Below are 27097 nucleotides of genomic sequence, written 5' to 3' on the forward strand. Positions count from 1 at the left end.
CTCAGTACTCACAACTTTCTCAGTACTCACAACTTTCTCAGTACTCACAACTTTCTCAGTACTCACAACTTTCTCAGTACTCACAACTTTCTCAGTACTCACAACTTTCTCAGTATTCACAACTTTCTCAGTATTCAAACTTTACCATAGAAACGTAAGTGAAAGTTTGTTTACATAAAAATCTAAACCATTAAACCTAAGTTCAGTATTTTCTCAACTATCAATTAGCGATTATAAAAAGAAAGTAAGATTTAGTTTAACAGTGTTACGCAGCTGCTCACAATTATTATATATACAGGGATATACACACTGGGAGGTGTGTGTGTCTCAGCCTGTATACACACTGGGAGGTGTGTGTGTCTCAGCCTGTATACACACTGGGAGGTGTGTGTGTCTCAGCCTGTATACACACTGGGAGGTGTGTGTGTCTCAGCCTGTATACACACTGGGAGGTGTGTGTCTCAGCCTGTATACACACTGGGAGGTGTGTGTGTCTCAGCCTGTATACACACTGGGAGGTGTGTGTGTCTCAGCCTGTATACACACTGGGAGGTGTGTGTGTCTCAGCCTGTATACACACTGGGAGGTGTGTGTGTCTCAGCCTGTATACACACTGGGAGGTGTGTGTCTCAGCCTGTATACACACTGGGAGGTGTGTGTGTGTGTGTCTCAGCCTGTATACACACTGGGAGGTGTGTGTGTCTCAGCCTGTATACACACTGGGAGGTGTGTGTGTCTCAGCCTGTATACACACTGGGAGGTGTGTGTCTCAGCCTGTATACACACTGGGAGGTGTGTGTGTCTCAGCCTGTATACACACTGGGAGGTGTGTGTCTCAGCCTGTATACACACTGGGAGGTGTGTGTCTCAGCCTGTATACACACTGGGAGGTGTGTGTCTCAGCCTGTATACACACTGGGAGGTGACTATGTCTCAGCCTATATACACACTGGGAGGTAACTATGTCTCAGCCTGTATACACACTGGGAGGTGACTGTCTCAGCCTATATACACACTGGGAGGTGACTATGTCTCAGCCTATATACACACTGGGAGGTAACTATGTCTCAGCCTGTATACACACTGGGAGGTGTGTGTCAGCCTGTATACACACAGAGGTGTGTGTCTCAGCCTGTATACACACTGGGAGGTGTGTGTCTCAGCCTGTATACACACTGGGAGGTAACTGTCTCATCCTGTATACATACTGGGAGGTGACTATGTCTCACCCTGTATACACACTGGGAGGTAACTGTCTCAGCCTGTATACACACTGGGAGGTAACTATGTCTCAGGCTGTATACACACTGGGAGGTGACTATGTCTCAGCCTATATACACACTGGGAGGTGTGTGTCTCAGCCTGTATACACACTGGGAGGTGTGTCTCAGCCTGTATACACACTGGGAGGTGTGTGTCTCAGCCTGTATACACACTGGGAGGTGTGTGTCTCAGCCTGTATACACACTGGGAGGTAACTGTCTCAGCCTGTATACATACTGGGAGGTGACTATGTCTCAGCCTGTATACACACTGGGAGGTAACTATGTCTCAGCCTGTATACACACTGGGAGGTGTGTGTCTCGGCCTGTATACACACTGGGAGGTGTGTGTCTCAGCCTGTATACACACTGGGAGGTGTGTGTCTCAGCCTGTATACACACTGGGAGGTGTGTGTCTCAGCCTGTATACACACTGGGAGGTGTGTGTCTAAGCTTGTATACACACTGGAAGGTGTGTGTCTCAGCCTGTATACACACTGGGAGGTGTCTCAGCCTGTATACAAACTGGGAGGTGTGTGTCTCAGCCTGTATACACACTGGGAGGTGTGTGTCTCAGCCTGTATACACACTGGGAGGTGTGTGTCTCAGCCTGTATACACACTGGGAGGTGTGTGTCTCAGCCTGTATACACACTGGGAGGTGTGTGTCTCAGCCTGTATACACACTGGGAGGTGTGTCTCTCAGCCTGTATACACACTGGGAGGTGTGTGTCTCAGCCTGTATACACACTGGGAGGTGTGTGTCTCAGCCTGTATACACACTGGGAGGTGTGTGTCTCAGCCTGTATACACACTGGGAGGTGTGTGTCTCAGCCTGTATACACACTGGGAGGTGTGTGTGGGTCTGCGTATATACACACTGGGAGGTGTGTGCGCTCACCTAGTTGTGGTTGCAGGTGTCGGGTCATAGCTCCTGGCCCCGCCTCTTCACTGATCGCTACTGGGTCACTCTCCCTGAACCGTGAGCTTTATCATACCTCTGCTTAAAGCTATGTATGGATCCTGCCTCCACTACATCGCTTCCCAAACTATTCCACTTCTTAACTATTCTGTGACTGAAGAAATACTTCCTAACATCCCTGTGATTCATCTGTGTCTTCAGCTTCCAACTGTGTCCCCTTGTTGTTGTGTCCCATCTCTGGAACATCCTGTCTTTGTCCACCTTGTCAATTCCTCTCAGTATTTTATATGTCGTTATCATGTCCCCCCTATCTCTCCTGTCCTCCAGTGTCGTCAGGTCGATTTCCCTTAACCTCTCCTCGTAGGACATACCCTTTAGCTCTGGTTTCTTTACGTGCTTGGCGGCTAGGTGTGGGTTCCAAACTGGCGCCGCATACTCCAATATAGGCCTAACGTACACGGTGTACAGGGTCCTGAACGATTCCTTATTAAGATGTCGGAATACTGTTGTTAGGTTCGCTAGGCGCCCATATGCTGCAGCAGTTTTCTGGTTGATGTGCGCCTCATGAGATGTGCCTGGTGTTATGCTCACCCCAAGATCTTTTTCCTTGAGAGAGTTTCGTAGTCTCTGGCCCCCTAACCTGTACTCCGTCTGCTGTCTTCTTTGCCCTCCCCCAATCTTCATGACTTTGCACTTGGTGGGGTTGAACTCCAGGAGCCAATTGCTAGACCAGGTCTGCAGCCTGTCCAGATCCCTTTGTAGTTCTGCCTGGTCTTCGTCCGAATGAATTTTTCTCATCAACTTCAGGTCATCTGCAAACAGGGACACTTCGGAGTCTATTCCTTCCGTCATATCGTTACAAATACCAGAAACAGCACTGGTCCTAGGACTGACCCCTGTGGGACCCCGCTGGTCACCTCGCCACGTACCATGACTCGCTGCTGTCTTTCTGACAAGTATTCCCTGATCCATTGTAGTGCCTTCCCTGTTATCCCTGCTTGGTCCTCCAGTTTTTGCACTAATCTTTTGTGTGGAAGTGTTAAACTCCTTCTTACAGTTCAAGAAAATGCAATCTACCCACCCCTCTCTCTCTTGTCTTACTGCTGTCAGAACTCCAGTAGGTTTGTGACACAGGATTTCCCGTCCCTGAAACCATGTTGGCTGCTGTTGATGAGATCATTCCTTTCTAGGTGTTCCACCACTCTTCTCCTGATAATCTTCTCCATGACTTTACACACCATACATGTCAGTGACACTGGTCTGTAGTTTAGTGCTTCATGTCTGTCTCCTTTTTTAAAGATTGGGACTACATTTGCTGTCTTCCATACCTCAGGTAGTCGCACTGTTTCGATAGATGTGTTGAATATTGTTGTCAGGGGTACACACAGCGCCTCTGCCCCCTCTCTCAGGACCCATGGAGAGATGTTATCTGGCCCCATTGCCTTTGAGGTGTCTAGCTCACTCAGAAGCCTCTTCCCTTCTTCCTCAGTTGTGTGTACTGTGTCCAGCACTTGGTGGTGTACCCCACCTCTCCGTCTTTCTGGAGACCCTTCTGTGTCCTCTGTGAACACTTCTTTGAATCTCATATTGAGTTCCTCACATACTTCGCGGTCGTTTCTTGTCTCTCCTCCTTCCTTCCTAATCCTGATTACCTGGTCCTTGACTGTTGTTTTCCTCCTGATGTGGCTGTATAACAGCCAGTGTGTGTGTGTGTGTGTGTGTGTGTGTGTGTGTGTGTGTGTGTGTGTGTGTGTGTGTGTGTGTGTGTGTGTGTGTGTGTGTGTGTCTGTGTGTGTGCACTCAACTAATTGTACTCACCTAATTGTGGTTGCAGGGGTCGAGACTCAGCTCCTGGCCCTGCCTCTTCACTGATCGCTACAAGGTCCTCTCCCTCTCTGCTTCCTGAGCTTTGTCATACCTCTTCTTAAAACTATGTATGGTTCCTGCCTCCACTACTTCACTTGCTAGGCTATTCCACTTCTTGACGACTCTATGACTGAAGAAATAGTTTCTAGCGTCCCTGTGACTCGTCTTAGTCTTCAGCTTCCAGTTGTGTCCCCTCTCTGGAACATCCTGTCTCTGTCCACCTTGTCTATTCCCCGCACTATCTTGTATGTTATTATCATGTCTCCCCTGACCCTTCTGTCCTACAGTGTCGTCAGTCCGATTTCCCTCAACCTTTCCTCGTACGACATTCCCAGCGTGTATACACACAGTTTAATCACTATTTTATGTATTAAAGTATTCTTGTCTGTTCGTGATTATTATTATTATTATTATTATTATTATTATTATTATTATTATTATAATGGTGGAAGAGAGTGATAGTGGTAATGCTGTCAGCCTCTGGGGTTGGTAACGGTGTCAGGGATACATTAGAGGGGAGGGAGGGAGGGAGGGAGAGGGTGATATGGAGAACAGGTGGGTTGGTTGCTTGCCTGAGGTAGAAGGGGGGAAAGGGGGTGTGGTGGTGGTGGAGGGGAAGGGGGGGAGGGGAATGTTCCGTTACTTGACTAAAGTCCCGGTGTGTGACCTACCACAACTACCACAACCACCACGACTCCTACTACCCCCCCCTCTACCACGCATCCACATCCTCGCTACCGCATATTCTACATCACAACCACTACCATCACAACCACTACCATCAGAATCACTACCATCACAACCACTACCATCACAATCACTATCACAATCACTATCACAATCACTACCATCACAACCACTACCATCACAACCACTACCATCACAACCACTACCATCACAACCACTACCATCAGAATCACTACCATCACAACCACTACCATCACAACCACTACCATCACAATCACTACCATCACAACCACAGGTGGATAGTATCAAATGACAAAGTTGTGGTTGTTATGAGTAGTGTTACAGTTGGTACCACTGATACAACCATGTCAGTGTTACAGTTGGTACCACTGATACAACCATGTCAGTGTTACAGTTGGTACCACTGATACAACCATGTCAGTGTTACAGTTGGTACCACTGATACAACCATGTCAGTGTTACAGTTGGTACCACTGATACAACCATGTCAGTGTTACAGTTGGTACCACTGATACAACCATGTCAGTGTTACAGTTGGTACCACTGATACAACCATGTCAGTGTTACAGTTGGTACCACTGATACAACCATGTCAGTGTTACAGTTGGTACCACTGATACAACCATGTCAGTGTTACAGTTGGTACCGATACACTGATACAACCACTGATACAACCATGTCAGTGTTACAGTTGGTACCACTGATACAACCATGTCAGTGTTACAGTTGGTACCACTGATACAACCATGTCAGTGTTACAGTTGGTACCGATACAACCATGCCAGTGTTACAGTTGGTACCACTGATACAACCATGTCACTGCTACAGTTGGTACCACTGATACAACCATGTCACTGCTACAGTTGGTACCACTGATACAACCATGTCACTGCTACAGTTGGTACCACTGATACAACCATGTCAGTGTTACAGTTGGTACCACTGATACAACCACGTCACAATAGTGTTACAGTTGGTACCACTCATAGCACGTCACAGTAGTGTTACAGCTGGTACCACTGATACAACCACGTCACAGTAGTGTTGGTACCACTGATATAACCACGTCACAGTAGTGTTGGTACCACTGATACAACCATGTCAGTGTTACAGTTGGTACCACTGATATAACCATGTCAGTGTTACAGTTGGTACGACTGATACAACCATGTCAGTGTTACAGTTGGTACCAGATACAACCATGTCAGTGTTACAGTTGGTACCACTGATACAACCATGTCAGTGTTACAGTTGGTACCACTGATACAACCATGTCAGTGCTACAGTTGGTACCACTGATACAACCATGTCAGTGTTACAGTTGGTACCACTGATACAACCATGTCAGTGTTACAGTTGGTACCACTGATATAACTATGTCAGTGTTACAGTTGGTACCACTGATATAACCATGTCAGTGTTACAGTTGGCACCACTGATACAACCATGTCAGTGTTACAGTTGGTACCACTGATACAACCATGTCAGTGTTACAGTTGGTACCACTGATACAACCATGTCAGTGTTACAGTTGGTACCACTGATACAACCACGTCACAGTAGTGTTACAGTTGGTACCACTGATACAACCACGTCACAGTAGTGTTACAGTTGGTACCACTGATATAACCATGTCAGTGTTACAGTTGGTACCACTGATATAACCATGTCAGTGTTACAGTTGGTACCACTGATATAACCATGTCAGTGTTACAGTTGGTACCACTGATATAACCATGTCAGTGTTACAGTTGGTACCACTGATATAACCATGTCAGTGTTACAGTTGGTACCACTGATATAACCACGTCAGTGTTACAGTTGGTACCACTGATATAACCATGTCAGTGTTACAGTTGGTACCACTGATATAACTATGTCAGTGTTACAGTTGGTACCACTGATATAACCATGTCAGTGTTACAGTTGGTACCACTGATATAACCATGTCAGTGTTACAGTTGGTACCACTGATATAACCATGTCAGTGTTACAGTTGGTACCACTGATATAACTATGTCAGTGTTACAGTTGGTACCACTGATACAACCACGTTACAACAGTGTTACAGTTGGTACCACTGATACAACCACGTTACAACAGTGTTACAGTTGGTACCACTAATACCACCTGGTCACAGTAGTGGTGGTTGTAACACTATGCTATTAGAACCCTGATGGGTGAATGGTACGGTGCTGAGGCTGCTACACGCAAGGACCACGGTTCGAGTCTCCGTATATTCCTCCATTAATTCATAGACAGTTGTTCACTACGAGTGTCACTCAAGATGAGTGAATACACTTGATGAAGAAGACGTGTTGTGTACACTTAAGTCTTCACTGCTTCGGCTGTGCCCAAAGTCATGTCTATTTGACGGAAGAAGTCTACTGTGTGGGCGAAACGTTTAGGAAATAAATATATGAAAGTGTTGCACTAGTTTTACTTGTATAATTGTCAGTATTGTTTGGTTAGATAAAATTTGCCAGGAAACAGGACAAGCGTCTCCTGACCCGCAACTGGAGCATTCTGTCATCTGACCGAGGCCTTCCACTGGCTTACCTCTCCACCCCTTCAAAGATTATTAATATCGCCGGTATTGTATACAAATACCATAAACTTTATTAAAACTATAATGGGAGGCGCTGGCGTGACGATGGTGTGTGACGCTCCTTGCAATTACACTCTGATGGTGGAATTATACTTTGTTCCCGGGTCATTTTTTCAGGAAAGAAAGTGTGGGAAAGTGCATGCAACAACTCTCTTTTGCTGGTGCAACATGTTCACCCCGCTGCAACATGTGTTACGTGAGGAAATGTTTCAAGTCGTTCCTGAATGCTCCACAAGTTGTGGGATACTATATATTGTCTTCTCATTTCATGTATGTCTGCAAGATGGTTTGTCTCTGTGCAGAGGAGTATGACTCACCCTATATACACCCAGAGGTATATCTCTTAGTGTATACATACCGAGACGTGCATATCTCCGCGGATATACATCGAGAAGAGCATACATCAACTGTATATATATTTTGAAGGGTGCATATTTCAGTGTATATACACTGAGGTGCATATCTCAGTGTATATACACTGATGTCTGACTAAATGGTATGGGCGCTCATATACTGGAGTGAGACAGAGGTGCAGCAGGTGAAAGCATTGTCAGTGGTAGGTGGGGCCCACCAGTAGCAGCAAGTAGGTTGTGGAGATGTCCTCTGTAACAATATTCCATAATGTTGTTGTGTCTGACAAGTAATATATTAGATGATATACTGTACAATACCGACCACTTGATATAGTTTATCTCCACAAAATACTTACTTCCACTGGTGGGCCCCACCTACCAGTGACAGTACCTTCAGCTGCTGCACCTCATATCACTTACTGTAATCTTCTTAGGAATGAAACAAATTTAATGTTAGTTTACAGGTGACCTGCAGCTTTCGTTACCCAAGTGTAGTTGATACACTGTGAAACATAACAAAATACGATAACAAGAAGGAACACTGCAGCAGGCCTGCTGGTCAATACTAGACAGATCCATTTCAAATACAATCCGTCTCCTCTTCCCTCCCAGTTATGCTGGAAGCAAAGTTCTCAAGTTCACTTTGCTGGCGAACCCTTGCTGGAATACTTGACGATATTCTCATTACCCTACTGAAGTCTCCCAGCCCAGGCTGACACTACTGAAGTCTCCCAGCCCAGGGTGACACTGAGGAAATGGTATGGTGATACCGACAAGATGTGGAAAAAGACACTTATGTACAGTTCAGGACATTTATTAAAGGAAACGTTTCGCCACGAGTGGTTTCTTCAGTTCTAATACAGAGAAAACTAAGAAAACATTTATATATATAGTGGCAGGAGTCAGGTGAGGTGACGCGTGGGTAGAGGTGTAGTAGTAGTAGTAGTAGTAGAAGTAGTAGTAGTAGTAGTAGTAGTAGTAGTAGTAGTAGTAGTAGTAGTAGTAGTAGTAATAATAATGGAACTAAGGAGGTGAGGCAAGAGAGGGACCTGCTGGCATCAAGTAACACTGGCTAAAATATCTACCAGCTCTTCAACTACTATTAGGAACCTGATACAAAAACCCAAGCATGATTCTGGCACAAGTGCAGGAATCTACACTATACCATGTGGGGGGTGTGACAAAGTATATGTAGGGGAAACAGCCAGAACTCTGGACATTAGAATAGCAGAACACAAAAATGCTTGCAGAAATGATGACCGCAAAAACGCATGTGTTCAACATAGAGACGATGTTGGACACCTCATGAAATTCAATGAAGCTAAACTAGTTATTAAAGAAGACGACTTAAGACGGAGAAAATGCATTGAAGCTGCACTAATTTCTGTCAGTAACACTATAAAGCAAAAATCCGGTAGTTACAGTATTTCAAAATTACTAAGCAAGAGGATATTACCCATCCTGGGAACTGGTGTTACTTGATGCCAGCAGGTCCCTCTCTTGCCTCACCTCCTTAGTTCCATTACTACTACTACTACTACTACCACCACCTCTACCCACGCATCACCTCACCTGACTCCTGCCGCTATATATATAAATGTTTTCTTAGTTTTCTCTGTATTAGGACTGAAGAAGCCACTCGTGGCGAAACGTTTCCTTTAATAAATGTCCTGTACATAAGTGTCTTTTTCCACAGGCTGACACTACTGAAGTCTCCCAGCCCAGGCTGACACTACTGAAGTCTCCCAGCCCAGGCTGACACTACTGAAGTCTCCCAGCCCAGGCTGACACTACTGAAGTCTCCCAGCCCAGGCTGACACTACTGAAGTCCCCCAGCCCAGGCTGACACTGCTGAAGTCTCTTGGCCCAGGCTGACACTGCTGAAGTCTCCCAGCCCAGGCTGACACTGCTGAAGTCTCCCAGCCCAGGCTGACACTATTGAAGTCTCCCAGCCCAGGCTGACACTACTGAAGTCTCCCAGCCCAGGCTGACACTACTGAAGTCTCCCAGCCCAGGCTGACACTACTGAAGTCTCCCAGCCCAGGCAGACACTACTGAAGTCTCCCAGCCCAGGCTGACACTACTGAAGTCTCCCAGTCCAGGCTAACACTACTGAAGTCTCTTGGCCCAGGCTGACACTACTGAAGTCTCCCAGCCCAGGCTGACACTACTGAAGTCTCTTGGCCCAGGCTGACACTACTGAAGTCTCTTGGCCCAGGCTGACACTACTGAAGTCTCTTGGCCCAGGCTGACACTACTGAAGTCTCTTGGCCCAGGCTGACACTACTGAAGTCTCTTGGCCCAGACTGACACTACTGAAGTCTCACAGCCCAGGCTGACACTACTGAAGTCTCACAGCCCAGGCTGACACTACTGAAGTCTCCTGGCCCAGGCTGACACTACTGAAGTCTCCTGGCCCAGGCTGACACTACTGAAGTCTCCTGGCCCAGGCTGACACTACTGAAGTCTCCTGGCCCAGGCTGACACTACTGAAGTCTCCTGGCCCAGGCTGACACTACTGAAGTCTCCTGGCCCAGGCTGACACTACTGAAGTCTCCTGGCCCAGGCTGAGACTACTGAAGCCTTACAGCCCAGGCTGAGACTACTGAAGTACTGTCTAGTGCAGCGATAATCACTATAGTGCTGTCTAGTTCAGTGATCACTGCAGTGCTGTCTAGTTCAGTGATCACTGCAGTGCTGTCTAGTTCAGTGATCACTGCAGTGCTGTCTAGTTCAGTGATCACTGCAGTGCTGTCTAGTTCAGTGATCACTGCAGTGCTGTCTAGTTCAGTGATCACTGCAGTGGTATCTAGTGCAGTGATAATCACTGTAGTGTTGCCTCAGTTACAATCACAATAAGAATTATATGAGAGTACAGTGAAAGTTTAGCAGTGAAAGTTTTTGAACTAGCATTTAAAGTTATCGTCTAGGGTAGGTATTTTGATGCTAGCGAAGTGATCTTGATCCAAGGAATCAACGCCACCCCTCCCCTTCCTCGGATTAAAGCAGATTACCTCAGATTTAGAAGGCACTATGACCCTTAAGGTTGTAGCGATTCTCTATGAAAAAATATGAAGCAGTACTGTAATATATATATATATATATATATATATATATATATATATATATATATATATATATATATATATATATATATATATATATATAAGTAGTGATGAAGGCGGCTCAGTGGCAGGGTAACCCAAGAAGAAAAACAAAAGTTTCTCTTTTCAACTTAATTAATGTATGCAGGAGAAGGGGTTACTAGCCCCTTGCTCCCGGCATTTTAGTCGCCTCTTACGACACGCATGACTTACGGAGGAAGAATTCTGTTCCACTTCCCCATGGACTATATATATATATATATATATATATATATATATATATATATATATATATATATATATATATATATATATATATATATATATATATAAGTAGTGATGAAGGCGGCTCAGTGGCAGGGTAACCCAAGAAGAAAAACAAAAGTTTCTCTTTTCAACTTAATTAATGTATGCAGGAGAAGGGGTTACTAGCCCCTTGCTCCCGGCATTTTAGTCGCCTCTTACGACACGCATGACTTACGGAGGAAGAATTCTGTTCCACTTCCCCATGGACTATATATATATATATATATATATATATATATATATATATATGTCGTGCCGAATAGGCAGAACTTGCGATCTTGGCTTAAATAGCAACGCTCATCTTGCCATATAGGACAAGTGAAAATTTGTATATGCAATAATTTCGCCAAAATCGTTCTGAACCTAACGAAAAAAATATATTTCACTGTGTTTGTTTAGTATTAAATTATTGTAAACAAATCTAAAATATATTTAGTTGGGTTAGGCTAAAATAAATTGTTCTTGTTAAAATAAGGTTAGGTAAGTTTTCTAAGTTCCTTTTGGTGTAAAATTAAAATTTTTTACATCAACATTAATGAAAAAGATATATCTTTAAACGTATAAGAGAAAATTTTAGAAAGGACTTAATTTTAAATGAGTTCTTGCTAATTGACCAGTTTTACATATTCGGCACGACATATATATATATATATATATATATATATATATATATATATATATATATATATATATATATATATATATATATATATGAGTAGTGATGAAGGCGGCTCAGTGGCTCATTCTACAGAGTGGCTCACACAGTATGGCTCCTCCTGAAAGGGCTGTGGCTGAGTGGCTCCTTTTCACACCTATGTGCTAATGACCTTTTTCACACTTATATGCTAATGACCTTAACCCCACCCATGACCCCACCCACGACCCCCCCCCCCCGCACCCCCCACGCCCCCGCGACCCCCCACCCACAACCCCCTGCGCCCCCCACGCCCGCGCCCCCACGACCCCCCACCCACGCCCTCGCCCCCACGACCCCCCCCCCGCGCCCCCCCACCCGCCCCCACCCTTTTGCCGACCCACCCGCCCGCCGCACCCTCGCGCCCGGCCGCGCCCTCGCGCCCGGCCGCGCCCCTCGCGCCCGCCCATGCCTTCTGCTGCGCCTTCTGCAGCGTCGTCCGGATCGCCCCCGCCCCCCGATTTTTTTCCGATTTTTTTCAAATTTTTTTTGAATTTCATTTTCTTATGATCTCGGATCAAATTTTTGAGGTTCCCACTCCCACTTTCACCCCCACCCCAATTTTTTTCGAATTTTTTTTCTCGATAATACAAAGACTCCAATTCCTCGGATCAAGTTTTTGGGTTCCCCCCTCTGGGGGTAAGCATTCAAATGAACTCCCACTTGCATCCCAATTTTTTTTCTCGATAATACAAAGACTCCAATTCCTTGGATCAAGGTTTTCTCGATAATACAGACTCCATCTCCTTGGATCAAGGTTTTTTGGATTCCCCCCTCTGGGTATAAGCATTCAAAATGGACTCCCACTTGCATCCCAATTTTTTTTTCTCGATAATACAAAGACTCCAATTCCTCGGATCAAATTTTTCTCGAAATCAAAGTCTCCATCTCCTTGGATCAAGTTTTTCTCGATAATACAAAGTCTCCAATTCCTCGGATCAATTTTTTCTCGAAATCAAAGACTCCATCTCCTTGGATCAAGTTTTTTTCTCGATAATACCAAGACTCCATCTCCTCGGATCAAGTTTTTGGATTCCCCCCTCTCAGGGTAAGCATTCAAATGAACTCCTATGGGGCATGGTACTTTCTCTTACTACAGGTCTAAACAAGTGTGACGTCACCCCACCTGTGTTTACTCGGCGGTCAGTGACGTCACGTGATGACCTCACACATACAGGCTGAATCTTGTCGACTTCCCCCTATGTCAGTGACGTCACGCTATGACCCCACACACACAGGCTGAATCTTGTCGACTTCCCCATCTCAGTATTACACATTTCATATACAACATAGGGAAAACATTTTCACTCTTAACCCAGGATAATCCAAATAATTTCACATTTTTTTCGTTAATACCCACAACAATCCACAATTTCTTTACAAAATACAACACAAGTCTAGACATTTTTCTCGTTTTAACTATTTCATCAGAGTCACCACAACTCTTATAACCACTTTTCGATAAATTCACTAGTCACAATTTTACATATTACGAAGTTAATACGCACACACACCTCACTTTACTTTGAACACCTTCAAAACACTCTCATAAATCATTTGAATACTCACAAATACCTTTGAACATTTCCAAACACTGAAACACTTCCAAAATATCATTTTGAATACTCCCAAATAAGATTTGACAGCTCTAATTTATCTGCACTTACACATTTCATTAAATTACAACTCATCCCCCAAACTCCTCCCTCAGTCTCCAGACTTCACAACACTATCACAAAAACTAACTCAAACACTTTACTTTGAACATCACCAAAAAACACCATCAATTACCTTTAAATACTCCAAAAACATCATTCGAACACCCCAAATCACCTCTGAATACTCCCAGAACACCTTCATAAGTACTCTTGCACATCATTTGAACACCTTCAAAAACACCTTTGAATAACCTCAAAACACCATTTGAGTACTCCCAAATACACCACTGAATACTACTAAAACACCACCATTTCACCATAAACTAAGATCAACACCCACATCCCACAACACCCACAACCCACAACACCCACATCCCACATCACCCACAACCCACAACACCCACATCCCACATCACCCACAACCCACAACACCCACATCCCACATCACCCACAACCCACAACACCCACATCCCACATCACCCACAACCCACAACACCCACATCCCACATCACCCACACCCCACAACACCCACAACCCACAACACCCACATCCCACATCACCCACACCCCACAATTTTTTCTCGTTTTAACTAATTTCATCAGAAAGTCACAACAACAACACACTTATAATCACTTTTCAACAACACCCACAACCCACAATTTTTTCTCGTTTTAACTAATTTCATCAGAAAAAGTCACAACAACAACCCACTTATAACATCTTTTTCGGTATCTCTAGTTCGACAACAACACCCACAACACCCACAACCCACATCACCCACACCCCACAACACACACAACCCACATCACCCACACCCCACAACACACACAACCCACATCACCCACACCCCACAATTTTTTTCTCGTTTTAACTAATTTCATCAGAAAGTCACAACAACAACAACCCACAACTTATAATCACACCTTTGAATAACCTCAAAACACCATTTGAGTACTCCCAAATACACCACTGAATACTACTAAAACACCACATAAATATAGCATTAGAACTGGACAAGATTCCAATGCTCTATTTATTCATGTAAGAGATTTTAACCATCCAATTGATTTTCAAAATGTTGAGAAAGTAGTATCTAGCAAGTCCATGGTCGACAGGAATATAATTGAATCTTGTTTCATAAAAAGCAGTTTTGACAATAATATGAATATTTCCTTTGGTTTATATAAATTAGATCCATTTATAATTAATAGAATTTGGGAAGAATTTAATAATACACTGGACAAATAATTTTTAAATTTTCTTGGGTAGAATAGTTTGGGGGTGAGTTTTGCAAGGGACCTATCCAAGTTGGCTCGCCGCGCGTCACGTGTTTAACCGTTGTGGGATCTGATAGTGAGGTGCTAGCCGGACCTCTTATATACCTTCCTTGGATGCTTCACTTTCATAGTTCCTTGATAATGTGAGTAGTCACGAAAGCGCTTGGAATTTCTCTATTCTTTCAGAGTGGTTGTTTTCGCATATTTTGAAATCACCTGTTTACTGTGATCTTATTGCATATATATATATATATATATATATATATATATATATATATATATATATATATATATATATATATATATATATATATATATATATATATGCACATATATATATACACACATATATATATATATATATATATATATATATATATATATATATATATATATATATATATATACACACATACATACACATATATATATGAGTTGATAATCGACCTCGCAGCTCAGGCACTGTTAGGTGCAAGCAGTGTCAACGCCAGGCGCTGTCAGGCAGTGTCAAGGCCAGGCGCTGTCAGGCAGTGTCAAGGCCAGGCGCTATCAGTGTCAAGGCCAGGCGCTATCAGGCAGTGTCAAGGTCAGGAACTATTAGGCAGTGTCAAGGTCAGACATTATCAGGCAGTGTCAAGGCCAGGCACTATCAGGCAGTGTCAAGGCCAGGCACTATCAGGCAGTGTCAAAGTCAGGCACTATCAGGCAGTGTCAAGGCCAGGCGCTATCAGGCAGTGTCAAGGTCAGGCGCTATCTGGCAGTGTCAAGGCCAGGCGCTTTCAGGCAGTGTCAAGGCCAGGCGCTGTCAGGCAGTGTCAAGGCCAGGCGCTATCAGGCAGTGTCAAGACCAGGGGCTTTCAGGCAGCGTCAAGGCCAGGCACTATCAGGCAGTGTCAAGACCAGGCGCTTTCAGGCAGCGTCAAGGCCAGGCACTATCAGGCAGTGTCAAGACCAGGCGCTTTCAGGTAGCGTCAAGGCCAGGCACTATCAGGCAGTGTCAAGGCTAGGCACTATTAGGCAGTGTCAAGGTCAGGCACTATCAGGCAGTGTCAAGGCCAGGCGCTATCAGGCAGTGTCAAGGTCAGGCGCTATCAGGCAGTGTCAAGGCCAGGCGCTATCAGGCAGTGTCAAGGCCAGGCGCTATCAGGCAGTGTCAAGGCCAAGCGCTGTCAGGCAGTGTCAAGGCCAGGCGCTATCAGGCAGTGTCAAGGCCAAGCGCTGTCAGGCAGTGTCAAGGCCAGGCGCTGTCAGGCAGTGTCAAGGCCAGGCGCTGTCAGGCAGTGTCAAGGCCAGGCGCTGTCAGGCAGTGTCAAGGCCAGGCGCTGTCAGGCAGTGTCAAGGTCAGGCGCTGTCAGGCAGTGTCAAGGTCAGGCGCTATCAGGCAGTGTCAAGGCTAGATACTCTCAGGCAGTGTCAAGGCCAGGCAGTGTCAAGGCTAGATACTCTCAGGCAGTGTCAAGGCCAGGCACTATCAGGCAGTGTCAAGGCCAGGCACTATCAGGCAGTGTCAAGGTCAGGCACTATCAGGCAGTGTCAAGGTCAGCCACTATCAGGCAGTGTCAAGGCCAGGCACTATCAGGCAGTGTCAAGGCCAGGCACTATCAGGCAGTGTCAAGGCCAGGCACTATCAGGCAGTGTCAAGGCCAGGTGCTATCAGGCAGTGTCAAAGCCAGGCACTATCAAGCAGTGTCAAGGCCAGGCACTATCAGGCCCTCTGAAGGCTAGATACTAGGACCACTAGAGGATAGCTCCAAGGATCACTAGAGGATAGCTCCAAGGATCACTAGAGGATAGCTCCAAGGATCACTAGAGGATAGTTCCAAGGATCACTAGAGGATAGTTCCAAGGATCACTAGAGGATAGTACCAAGGATCACTAGAGGATAGTTCCAAGGATCACTAGAGGATAGTTCCAAGGATCACTAGAGGATAGTTCCAAGGATCACTAGAGGGTAGTTCCAAGGATCACTAGAGGATAGTTCCAAGGATCACTAGAAGATAGTTCCAAGGATCACTAGAGGATAGTTCCAAGGATCACTAGAGGATAGTTCCAAGGATCACTAGAGGATAGTTCCAAGGATCACTAGAGGATAGTTCCAAGGATCACTAGAGGATAGTTCTTGTTGGATCAAGAGGTGTTGTCCTATCTAAAATCTCGAGGTGGAGCGGAAGACAACAATGAACCAGTGTAGTGTTGTACACACGGACAACAATGAACCAGTGTAGTGTTGTACACAGGGACAACAATGAACCAGTGTAGTGTTGTACACACGGACAACAATGAACCAGTGTAGTGTTGTACACAGGGACAACATTAAATAAGTGTGGTGACCTGTAACGTGTGAGGACGTATCTTGTGAGCTCTCTGTGAAGCGGACTAACGATGCCCTTCACTGAGCAGCTGTACCAGCAGGTTAAGGATGAGTTGGAGAAAGCCAGGAGAGAGATATGGCGGCTGACTGAGGAACACAAGTCGATTCGTAGTAATCCTCCTGCTGGACAGTGGTTGGGCAGGAAGGAACAAAGCTGAAGATCAAAATGATGGCTGGTGAAGTGGAAATGATGAAGATCCAGGAGACTACTATAGAAATCATCTCATTCTCCATGCTGCCTGACGAATGTAAGTCAACTACTGGAAACAACACGACGAACTACACCAGGAAAGATAAGAACATTGTGCTTGTTGAAGAGAGTCAGATTAGGTTTGTGGATAAGGGTTTTTGCTTAAAGGCTAGGAGTAGGAGACAGAGGATTTGCTTTCCTAGGGTTGGGATGGAGGATACTGTTATTCGTCTTGACAACAATATGACTGATAATGTGATCAATCTTATCTCATTCAGTGTTGGAAGCAATGATATTGACAAAAGATTTGGTTAGCAGGTATAGGAGAGTAAGAGACAATTAAGAAGAAGGGAAGTCGCACTCTAATATGTTGCATTTTGCCAAGAAGAGAAGTTGGAAATGAATGGTTGTCCAGAGCAACTGGTGCTAACTGCTGACTGAACAAACACTGCAAGGATATAGCAGAACCACTCACCGACAACTGGGACCACTTCTACAGCAGAAATGACATGTAGACCAGGAATAGGGTTCATTTACCTAGGGCTGGTGTGAAGGTATTGGCTAGTTCAGTGGCGGGAGCTGTTAGGGCTTTAAACTATGTATAGTTAAGGGGTATAGATTTCCGAGGGAAAACAATGAAATATTGTAATATAAAATTAATCAGTCTGAACTATCAAGATTGTGATATTATGCGTCAGGGGGCTGCCAGTTTTAGGCGGAGTGAGGTAGGAGTATTGGTTAATATTGGAAATTCGGTGACATTAGGTAATGAGCAGAAATATTGGAGGAGAAGGAATGAACAGGAAGAGGAAACTGAAGACAAGATTTTTCAATTTACTTTATACAAATAGTTACAGTGCTAGAAACAAGATGGACTAGTTGACAGTAGTCGCATGTGTAACATTGATGTATTTACAATAACTGACACATGGTTTAATTTGAAGAGTCAGGACGTGTCTGCCGAATACCACAGTGTTTGAAGTTGTTCACTGTTGTACACAACACTGAACAAGGATCAACACTATTGTACACAACAAGGAGCAACACTGTTGTACACAACAAGGAGCAACACTGTTGTACACAACAAGGAGCAACACTGTTGTACACAACAAGGAGCAACACTGTTGTACACAACAAGGAGCAACACTGTTGTACACAACAAGGAGCAACACTGTTGTACACAACAAGGAGCAATACTATTGTACACAACAAGGAGCAACACTATTGTACACAACAAGGAGCAACACTGTTGTACACAACAAGGAGCAACACTGTTGTACACAAGGAGCAACACTGTTGTACACAACAAGGAGCAACACTGTTGTACACAAGGAGCAACACTGTTGTACACAACAAGGAGCAACACTGTTGTACACAAGGAGCAACACTGTTGTACACAAGGAGCAACACTGTTGTACACAACAACGACCAACACTGAGGCACCACCAGTGAGGTGTGTACCTGAATGTTAATGCGGTGATGACGTCTCCAGGAAGGTGGTGCTAACGGCACTATATGAGCCACACCCTGGCCCTGGCCCTGGCCCTGGCCCTGGCCCTGGCCCTGACCCTGGCCCTGACCCTCCTGCAGGCTAGGACACCACATAGAAGGCGCTGCCTCGTGCCTCACCTTCAGACACCACCTCTCTCACTACCAGCACATAATCATTACCATCACAATCACTACATAACAATACCAACACAATCACTATCACTACATAACAATCAGTACCATCACATTCACCTCTCACCTTGCAACACTGTCATAAATGTAATCACCGTCAATAATTGTGCTGCACTTTCTGTATTGTTGCACTTTTCATTTGAATATTGAAAGGGAACCTACATGATGCTTGTGTCCCTTCTGGAACATCAAGATCGTCCGCAACATCGTTTACCTCCCATAACCAATTTCTAGGTGAGTTGTAAACTGTTTCAGCTACTTTGTGGTTCATTCCAATGTCAAGTTGCCTTCGCTGTGCTAGATGTAGCAGTGACTGTGTGTGTGTGTGTGTGTGTGTGTGTGTGTGTGTGTGTGTGTGTGTGTGTGTGTGTGTGTGTGTGTGTGTGTGTGTACTCACCTATTTGTGGTTGCAGGGGTCGAGTCCTAGCTCCTGGCCCCGCCTCTTCACCGGTTGCTACTAGACCCTCTCTCTCCCCGCTCCATGAGCTTTATCAAACCTCGTCTTAAAACTGTGTATGGTTCCTGCCTCCACTACGTCATTTTCTAGGCTATTCCACTGCGTGTGTGTGTGTGTGTGTGCGCGTGCGTGCGTGTGTGTGTGTGTGTGTGTGTGTGTGTGTGTGTGTGTGTGTGTGTGTGTGTGTGTGTGTGTGTACTCACCTATTTGTGGTTGCAGGGGTCGTTTCATAGCTCCTGGCCCCGCCTCTTCACTGACCGCTACTAGGTCCTCTCTCCCGGCTCCATGAGCTTTATCAAACCTCGTCTTAAAACTATGTATGGTTCCTGGCTCCACCTCACTTTCCAGACTATTCCACTTTCTGACAACTCTATAGCTGAAGAAATACTTCCTAACATCCCTCTGACTCATCTGAGTCTTCAACTTCCAATTGTGACCCCTTGTTTCTGTGTCCCATCTCTGGAACATCCTGTCTGTCCACCTTGTCAATTCCTCGCAGTATTTTATGTCGTTATCATGTCTCACCTAATCCTTCTGTCCTCCAGTGTCGTCAGGCCGATTTCCCTAAACCTTTCTTCGTAGAACATTCCCCTTACGTCTGGGACTAGTCTTGTTGCAAACCCTTGCACTTTCTCTAATTTCTTGACGTGCTTGACCAGGTGTGGGTTCCAAACTGGTGCTGCATACTCCAATATGGGCCTGACGTACACGGTGTGCATTCTTCAACGATTTCTTAATGACGTATCGGAATGCAATTCTTAGGATTGCCAGGCGCCCATATGCTGCAGCAGTTATCTGGTTGATGTGCGCCTCAGGAGATGTGCTCGGTATTATACTCACCCCAAGATCTTTGTCCCTGAGTGAGGTTTGCAGTCTTCGACCACCTAGCCTATACTCTGTCTGCAGTCTTCTTTGCCCTTCCCCGATCTTCATTACTTTGCATTTGGCGGGGCTAAATTCCAGGAGCCAGTTGCTGAATCATGCTTCCAGCCTATCCAGGTCTCTTTATAGCCCTGCCTGACCCTCATCCGATTTAATTCTCCTCATTAACTTTGCATCATCTGCAAACAGGGACACATCTGAGTCTATCCCTTACTTCAGGTCATTCACATATACCAAAAACAGCACTGGTCCAAGTACAGACCCCTGTGGAACCCCGCTCGTCACAGGCGCTCACTCTGACACCTCGACACTTACAATGACTCGTTGCCTCCCTGTCGGGTATTCTCTGATCCACTGCAGTGCCTTTCCTGTTATGTATGCCTGATCCTCTAGCTTTTGCACTAATCTCTTGTGAGGAACTTTGTCGAAGGCCTTCTTGCAGTCCAAGTAAATGCAATCTACCCACCCCTCTCTCTCTCGTGTCTTACTTCCGTTACCTTGTCATAAAACTCCAGTAGATTTGTGACACAGGATTTGCCTTCCTGAGACTGTGCTGCCCATCCATCAGGAGGTGCTTCACCACTCTCCTCCTGATAATCTTCTCCATGACTCTGCATACTATACACGTCAGTGATACTGGTCTAGTTTAGTGCCTCGTGTCTGTCTCCTTTCTTTAAAATTGTGAGTACATTTGCCGTTTTCAATGGATGTGTTGAAGACTGTTGTTAGTGCCCCACACAGCATCTCTGGTCCCTTTCTAAGGACCCACGGAGAGATATCTGGTCCCACCGCCTTCGAGGTATCAAGTTTACTTAGCAGCTTCTTCACCGCCTCCTCGGTTATGTGTATTTCGTCCAGCACTTGCTGGTTTATCCTTTATTGGTATACCCCACTATTCTGACTTCCCAGAGTCCTTTCTGTCTCCATTGTAAATACTTCTTTAAACCTCACGTTGAGCTTCTCACATACTTCTTGGTCGTTTCTTGTGAGTTCCCCACCTTCTTTCCTCAGCCTGATTACCTGGTCTTTGACTGTTGTTTTCCTCCTGATGTGGCTATACAACAGATTTGGGTCAGACTTGACTTTCGATGCTATGTCCTTTTCGTACTGTCGCTGGGCCTCCCTCCTTATCTGTGCATACTCATTTCTGGCTCTTCAACTAATCTCTTTATTTTCCTGGGTCCTTTGTCTTCTGTACTTTTTCCATTCTCTACACCTTTGGGTAAACCAAGGGCTCGTTCTGGTCTTCCCATTATTTCTGTTGCCCTTGGAAAAAAAAACTCTTCTGCCTCCTTGCATTTTCTTGTCACAGTCCATTTCGTTTACAGATTTTTCTATCAATTCTTTCCCACTGAACCTCTTGCAGGAAGTTCCTCATGCCTGTGTAGTTCCCCCCTTTTGTAGTTTGGCTTTTCCCATCCTACTCCTGTTACCTTCTCCATTTGTAACTATGTATTCAAAGTTCAAAACCACGTGATCACTAGCCCCGAGGGGCCTTTCATATGTGATATCCTCGATGTATGAGCTACTCAAGGTGAATACGAATTCCAGTCTTGCTGGTTCATCCTCACCGCTCTCTCTCTCTGGTAGTGTCCCTAACATATTGATGCACGAGGATTCCCAGTACCACATCCATCAACTTGGCTCTCCATGTTTTGGGATTCCCATGTGGTTCCAGGTTTTCCCAGTCATTCTCCTTGTGATTGAAATCACCCATAACTAGTAACTTCTACCCGTGTGAGCTCTTCCGGTCACCTCAGCTAGTGTGTCCACCATTGCTCTGTTGTTCTTTCATATTCCTCTTGGTCTCCTGCAGTTCTGTGGCGGGTTGCATGTCACTGCAATTACTACCTTATGTCCCCCATACTGAACTGTTCCTACTGTGTAGACCCTCTTACCCATTCTGCTCATTCCTTCCATTTCTTCAAATCCTCATGGGTTTTTAATTAGCAGTGGAACTCCTCCTCCCCCTCTGCTCACCCCATCTTTTCTCAGGATCTGATATCCAGGTGGGAAGATTGCGTCTATCATCCTGGTGAGTTTCGTTTCTGTGAATGCTATGATGTCTGGGGACGTCTCCTTGATTCTTTCATGCAAATCCTCACATTTATTTGTTATTCCGTCCTCATTCGTATACCAAACCTTCAACTTTTCTAAAACTGTGGCCTGGGGAGAACATTGGTTGGGGAAGCGGGACACCTGGCGGGGAACTATGGGGGGTTGCTGTGAGGGTGGAGTTTGTGATGAGGGGGGTGGGGCAGTGCGTACGGTGTGTGGGTTTTGGGTTAGATTGTTTGGTTGGGTTGGGGTTGTCGTGGTTGAGGTCCTTCTGTAGGTAGTTCTGAGGGAGGTTGTATTTGCTCTTCCTCCTGAGTCTGGGATCTCCTGCTCATCTCTGTCTTTGCCTCTCTTTCCTCCTTGTGTACTCACCTAATTGTACTCACCTAATTGTGGTTGCAGGGGTCGAGACTCAGCTCCTGGCCCCGCCTCTTCACTGATCGCTACTGGATCCTCTCTCTCTCTGCTTCCTGAGCTTTGTCATACCTCTTCTTAAAACTATGTATGGTTCCTGCCTCCACTACTTCACTTGCTAGGCTGTTCCACTTGCTGACAACTCTATGACTGAAGAAATACTTCCTAACGTCCCTGTGACTCGTCTGAGTCTTCAGCTTCCAGTTGTGACCCCTTGTCCCTGTGTCCCCTCTCTGGAACATCCTATCTCTGTCCACCTTGTCTATTCCCCGCAGTATCTTGTAAGTCGTTATCATGTCTCCCCTGACCCTTCTGTCCTCCAGTGTCGTCAGTCCGATTTCCCTTAACCTTTCCTCGTACGACATTCCCTTGAGCTCTGGGACTAGCCTTGTTGCAAACCTTTGTACTTTCTCTAACTTCTTGACGTGCTTGACCAGGTGTGGGTTCCAGACTGGTGCTGCATACTCCAGTATGGGCCTAACATACACAGTGTACAGTGTCTTGAACGATTCCTTATTAAGGTATCGGAACGCTATTCTCAGGTTTGCCAGGCGCCCGTATGCTGCAGCGGTTATTTGGTTGATGTGTGCCTCCGGTGATATGCTCGGTGTTATGGTCACCCCAAAGTCTTTCTCCCTGAGTGAGGTCTGTAGTCTTTGTCCACCTAGCCTATACTCTGTCTGCAGTCTTCTTTGCCCCTCCCCAATCTTCATGACTTTGCATTTGGCTGGATTGAATTCGAGAAGCCAGTTGCTGGACCACATGTCCAGCCTGTCCAGGTCTCTTTGCAGTCCTGCCTCATCCTCGTCCGATTTAATTCTTCTCATCAACTTCACGTCATCTGCGAACAGGGACACTTCAGAGTCTATTCCTTCCATCATGTCGTTCACATATATCAAAAATAGCACTGGTCCTAGAACTGACCCCTGTGGGACCCCGCTCGTAACAGGCGCCCACTGTGATACCTCTTCACGTACCATGACTCGTTGCTGCCTCCCTGTCAGGTATTCCCTTATCCATTGCAGTGCCCTCCCTTTTACGTGCGCCTGATCCTCCAGCTTCTGCACTAATCTCTTGTGGGGAACTGTGTCAAAGGCCTTCCTGCAGTCTAGGAAAACGCAATCTACCCACCCCTCTCTCTCGTGTCTTACTTCTGTTCTGTGTGTGTGTGTGTGTGTGTGTGTGTGTGTGTGTGTGTGTGTGTGTGTGTGTGTGTGTGTGTGTGTGTGTGTGTGTGTGTGTGTGTGTGTGTGTGTGCGTGTGCGTGTGTGTTATATGCCTGTATCTGTGTGTGTCTCAGCGACCAATCAATTGGGCTTGACACCGACTGTTGTGGAGTTGTGTGTACTCGCTTATATGTGGTTGCAGGAGTCGATTCACGACTCCTGGTTCCTGTGTACACCTCAGTGACCAATCAATTGGCCTTGACACTGTAAACCTTCACTTTTCCTCACACTATATAATATACACTCCCACACTCCATCTACACTCCCACACAGCGTTTACTCACACCATTTACACTCACACACTTCGTCTACACCTACACACCGTCTACACTTCTACACACTATATATATATATACTGCACACTTAGTTAAATTCAAACCATCTCCAAAAATATCTTAACATGAAATTATTAAAAACACAGGTAAATACTGCTGGAAGTCTTGAAGAGACTGGATCATCACCTACCTGTACTGTGCATCAGCTGGAAGAAATACTTAGTGCTGGTAGACAGATATGTGTATATGACAGTGAAGGTAGTATGTACAGGCAAGGAGAAGACGTGTGTGTGTGTGTGTGTGTGTGTGTGTGTGTGTGTGTGTGTGTGTGTGTGTGTGTGTACATTAGGGTCATTAAGGAAGATGTTACTTTCACTGTCAAGGTGACTACCTCGCAAGACTCTTGCAAGTCTCATTATCTCTCAATTATGAAACTCTCATTAGTCAGTTATATCTCATCCATGTCTCATTGTTTCTGCATCCCAGTAAAGTTTCTCTCTGTCTTAGTCACGTTTCTCACTCTGATTTTATTGAAAAATAAATCTCGCTCAGTCTAATAATCATAGTTCTTAATGTATCTCAGTCGATTACCTCTCTCTCTCTCTCTCTCTCTCTCTCTCTCTCTCTCAGTAATGTTACTCTTGTATGTCAGTTAAGTGTCTTGTCCCTCAGACATGTCCTATATGTCTTGGACCTGACTGGCTTAGGCCAGTATTTGACTTGGACCTGCCTAGCACGGGCCAGTAAGTCTGCTGCAGTGCTCCTCCTTTCTTACGTTCTTATGTCAGTCAAGTCCCTCGTCCTTCAGTCACGTCACTCATCTATGTCAAACCACGGTACGGGTGGGGTTTGAACTCGCGGCAAGTGAGTCGTAGAACACTGGGCCAGCTGGCTACAATAAGAGTAATCCATCTACGTATATTTATACACCATAGGGGGTTAGCATGGGTCCCACAGTGGGGCCCATGCTAATCTTCCTGTGGTGTATATACCTAGCTGGATGAATCTTACTGTAGGCAGCTGGCCCAGTGGCTTACGCGCTGGCCTGGAGTTTTACGACTCCCTCGCCACGAGTTTAATCCCCGCCCCTACCGTTGTTTCCAATCCTGTCATTATGATTTCGTGAGTTATGTCAGTCGAGTTTCTTAAGTCGACACAAAAATCCAGTATATCATAAGACATAACTGCACTTGCAGTTTCACGTGACAACAGTGCTTCTAACACCTGTAACCTTCACAATATTAAAGAGGCACGTAAATTCCCTCGTCTTCTAATAACATGTTCATTTTTCCACTATAATCTACCTTGTCCATAATTACTATCACATTTGCTTTGTCTGTTTCTTAAGGTGAAGTCCAGGATCTTTACTTAATTCATGGTATAAGTTAACTGTGTTGCAGAGGTGTGAGCCAAGCTCACACCTCTGCAACACAATTATCCTCACAGATTTGTTAAGTTATACCATGAATTAAGGAAAGATCCTGAACTTCACCTTAAGAAACAGACAAAGCAAATGTGATAGTAATTATGGACAAGGTAGATTATAGTGGAAAAATGAACATGTTATTAGAAGACGAGGGAACTTACGTGGCCCTTAAAGCATAAATGTTAATATTCTTATAAAAGCGAGTCCAGAAGTCAAAGTCATGGTTATTTGTTGAAGTATTTACAAAGGTCTCAAGCTCAGACAGAGGTGCAAAAAGTTGTAATAATCTGTAAGCACAAGTGTTTAGTTAACAATTTACAACAATGTAAGAAGGTGATAAGGTTAACCAGTAGACAGTGACACCTTTACAGGAGGACAGTGAAGCTAAGATCATATATAATACAATGTTGTGTCACGCTACAACGTCAGAGTAAGTTTTAAATAACTTAAAAAGCGTTAAAGGCAAAAGCGTTAAAGTCTCCCTGTAAATACTAATAAATATAAAGAAAGACTGTCACTTACTGGAGAGGACGGAGGGTGTTATAGAGGGAGTGTTGGCCTGCGCTGTAGACGCCTCCATCACCACCACTACACTCACCATCACCACCAACAACCTCACTCCCACATCCACCATGATTCCTTCTCCCTTTCTCGTTCCTCTCTTACCCTCACAAAGAGGATTCTAGGTATTTCTCGTTTCTATAGTTTTCTTTTAGTTTTACACTGATACCTCGACAATGGTTTCGTGTTCAGATATAAACACTGGATTTCTAGTTTATATAAAGTGGTTTCTGGTTTCTTTTCTGAGTGCCATCAAGACACGAGGCAACACTACACTGACAACAGCTGAGGCAATGTTCTAACAGCACACCAGTGTGCTGTGACACCTCCCGACAACACACTAGTGTGACGTGATCCAACAACACACGCAAGCAGTGTTACAACAGGAGTGTTGGGTGTTGTGGTGGCAACACGTGGAGGCAAGCAGAGGCAGGATGGGCCAAGACATTCACCCCACAGCCATGATGATGATGATGGTGGTGGTGGGCAGGTCCAGGCAAGTTTGTGTTTTCTCTCTTCAGCTGGTGTTGTGTGTCTAACTGCAGGTACTACACCAGACACCTGCAACATGACAACAACAACTATGAATGCAACAGCATAATGTAAAAGTTTCCATTATAACACATGAATAAAACAGCTAGTTCATCAAGAAGACTGATATGTTCTTGTAGGACACTCACAAGACTGATATGTTCTTGTAGGACACTCACAAGACTGATATGTTCTTGTAGGACACTCACAAGACTGATATGTTCTTGTAGGACACTCACAAGACTGATATGTTCTTGTAGGACACT

At 45.1% G+C, this 27097-nt stretch overlaps 1 protein-coding gene across 3 annotated transcripts in view; it reads right to left on the reverse strand.

The window, feature by feature from the left end:
• Positions 1-26855, reverse strand: part of LOC128691788 (protein masquerade-like) — a 143493-nt gene extending 116638 nt beyond the window's left edge. For all 3 annotated transcript variants that reach the window (XM_070101062.1, XM_070101064.1, XM_070101063.1), the window contains exon 1: positions 26262-26855. In XM_070101062.1, the coding sequence (XP_069957163.1) occupies positions 26262-26373 (112 nt within the window). In that variant the 5' untranslated portion in view covers positions 26374-26855. The remainder of the gene's footprint in view (positions 1-26261) is intronic.
• Positions 26856-27097: the final 242 nt, after the last annotated feature.

Source organism: Cherax quadricarinatus, chromosome 75 (genome assembly GCF_038502225.1).
Source record: "Cherax quadricarinatus isolate ZL_2023a chromosome 75, ASM3850222v1, whole genome shotgun sequence".
NCBI classification, from domain to species: domain Eukaryota; kingdom Metazoa; phylum Arthropoda; class Malacostraca; order Decapoda; family Parastacidae; genus Cherax; species Cherax quadricarinatus.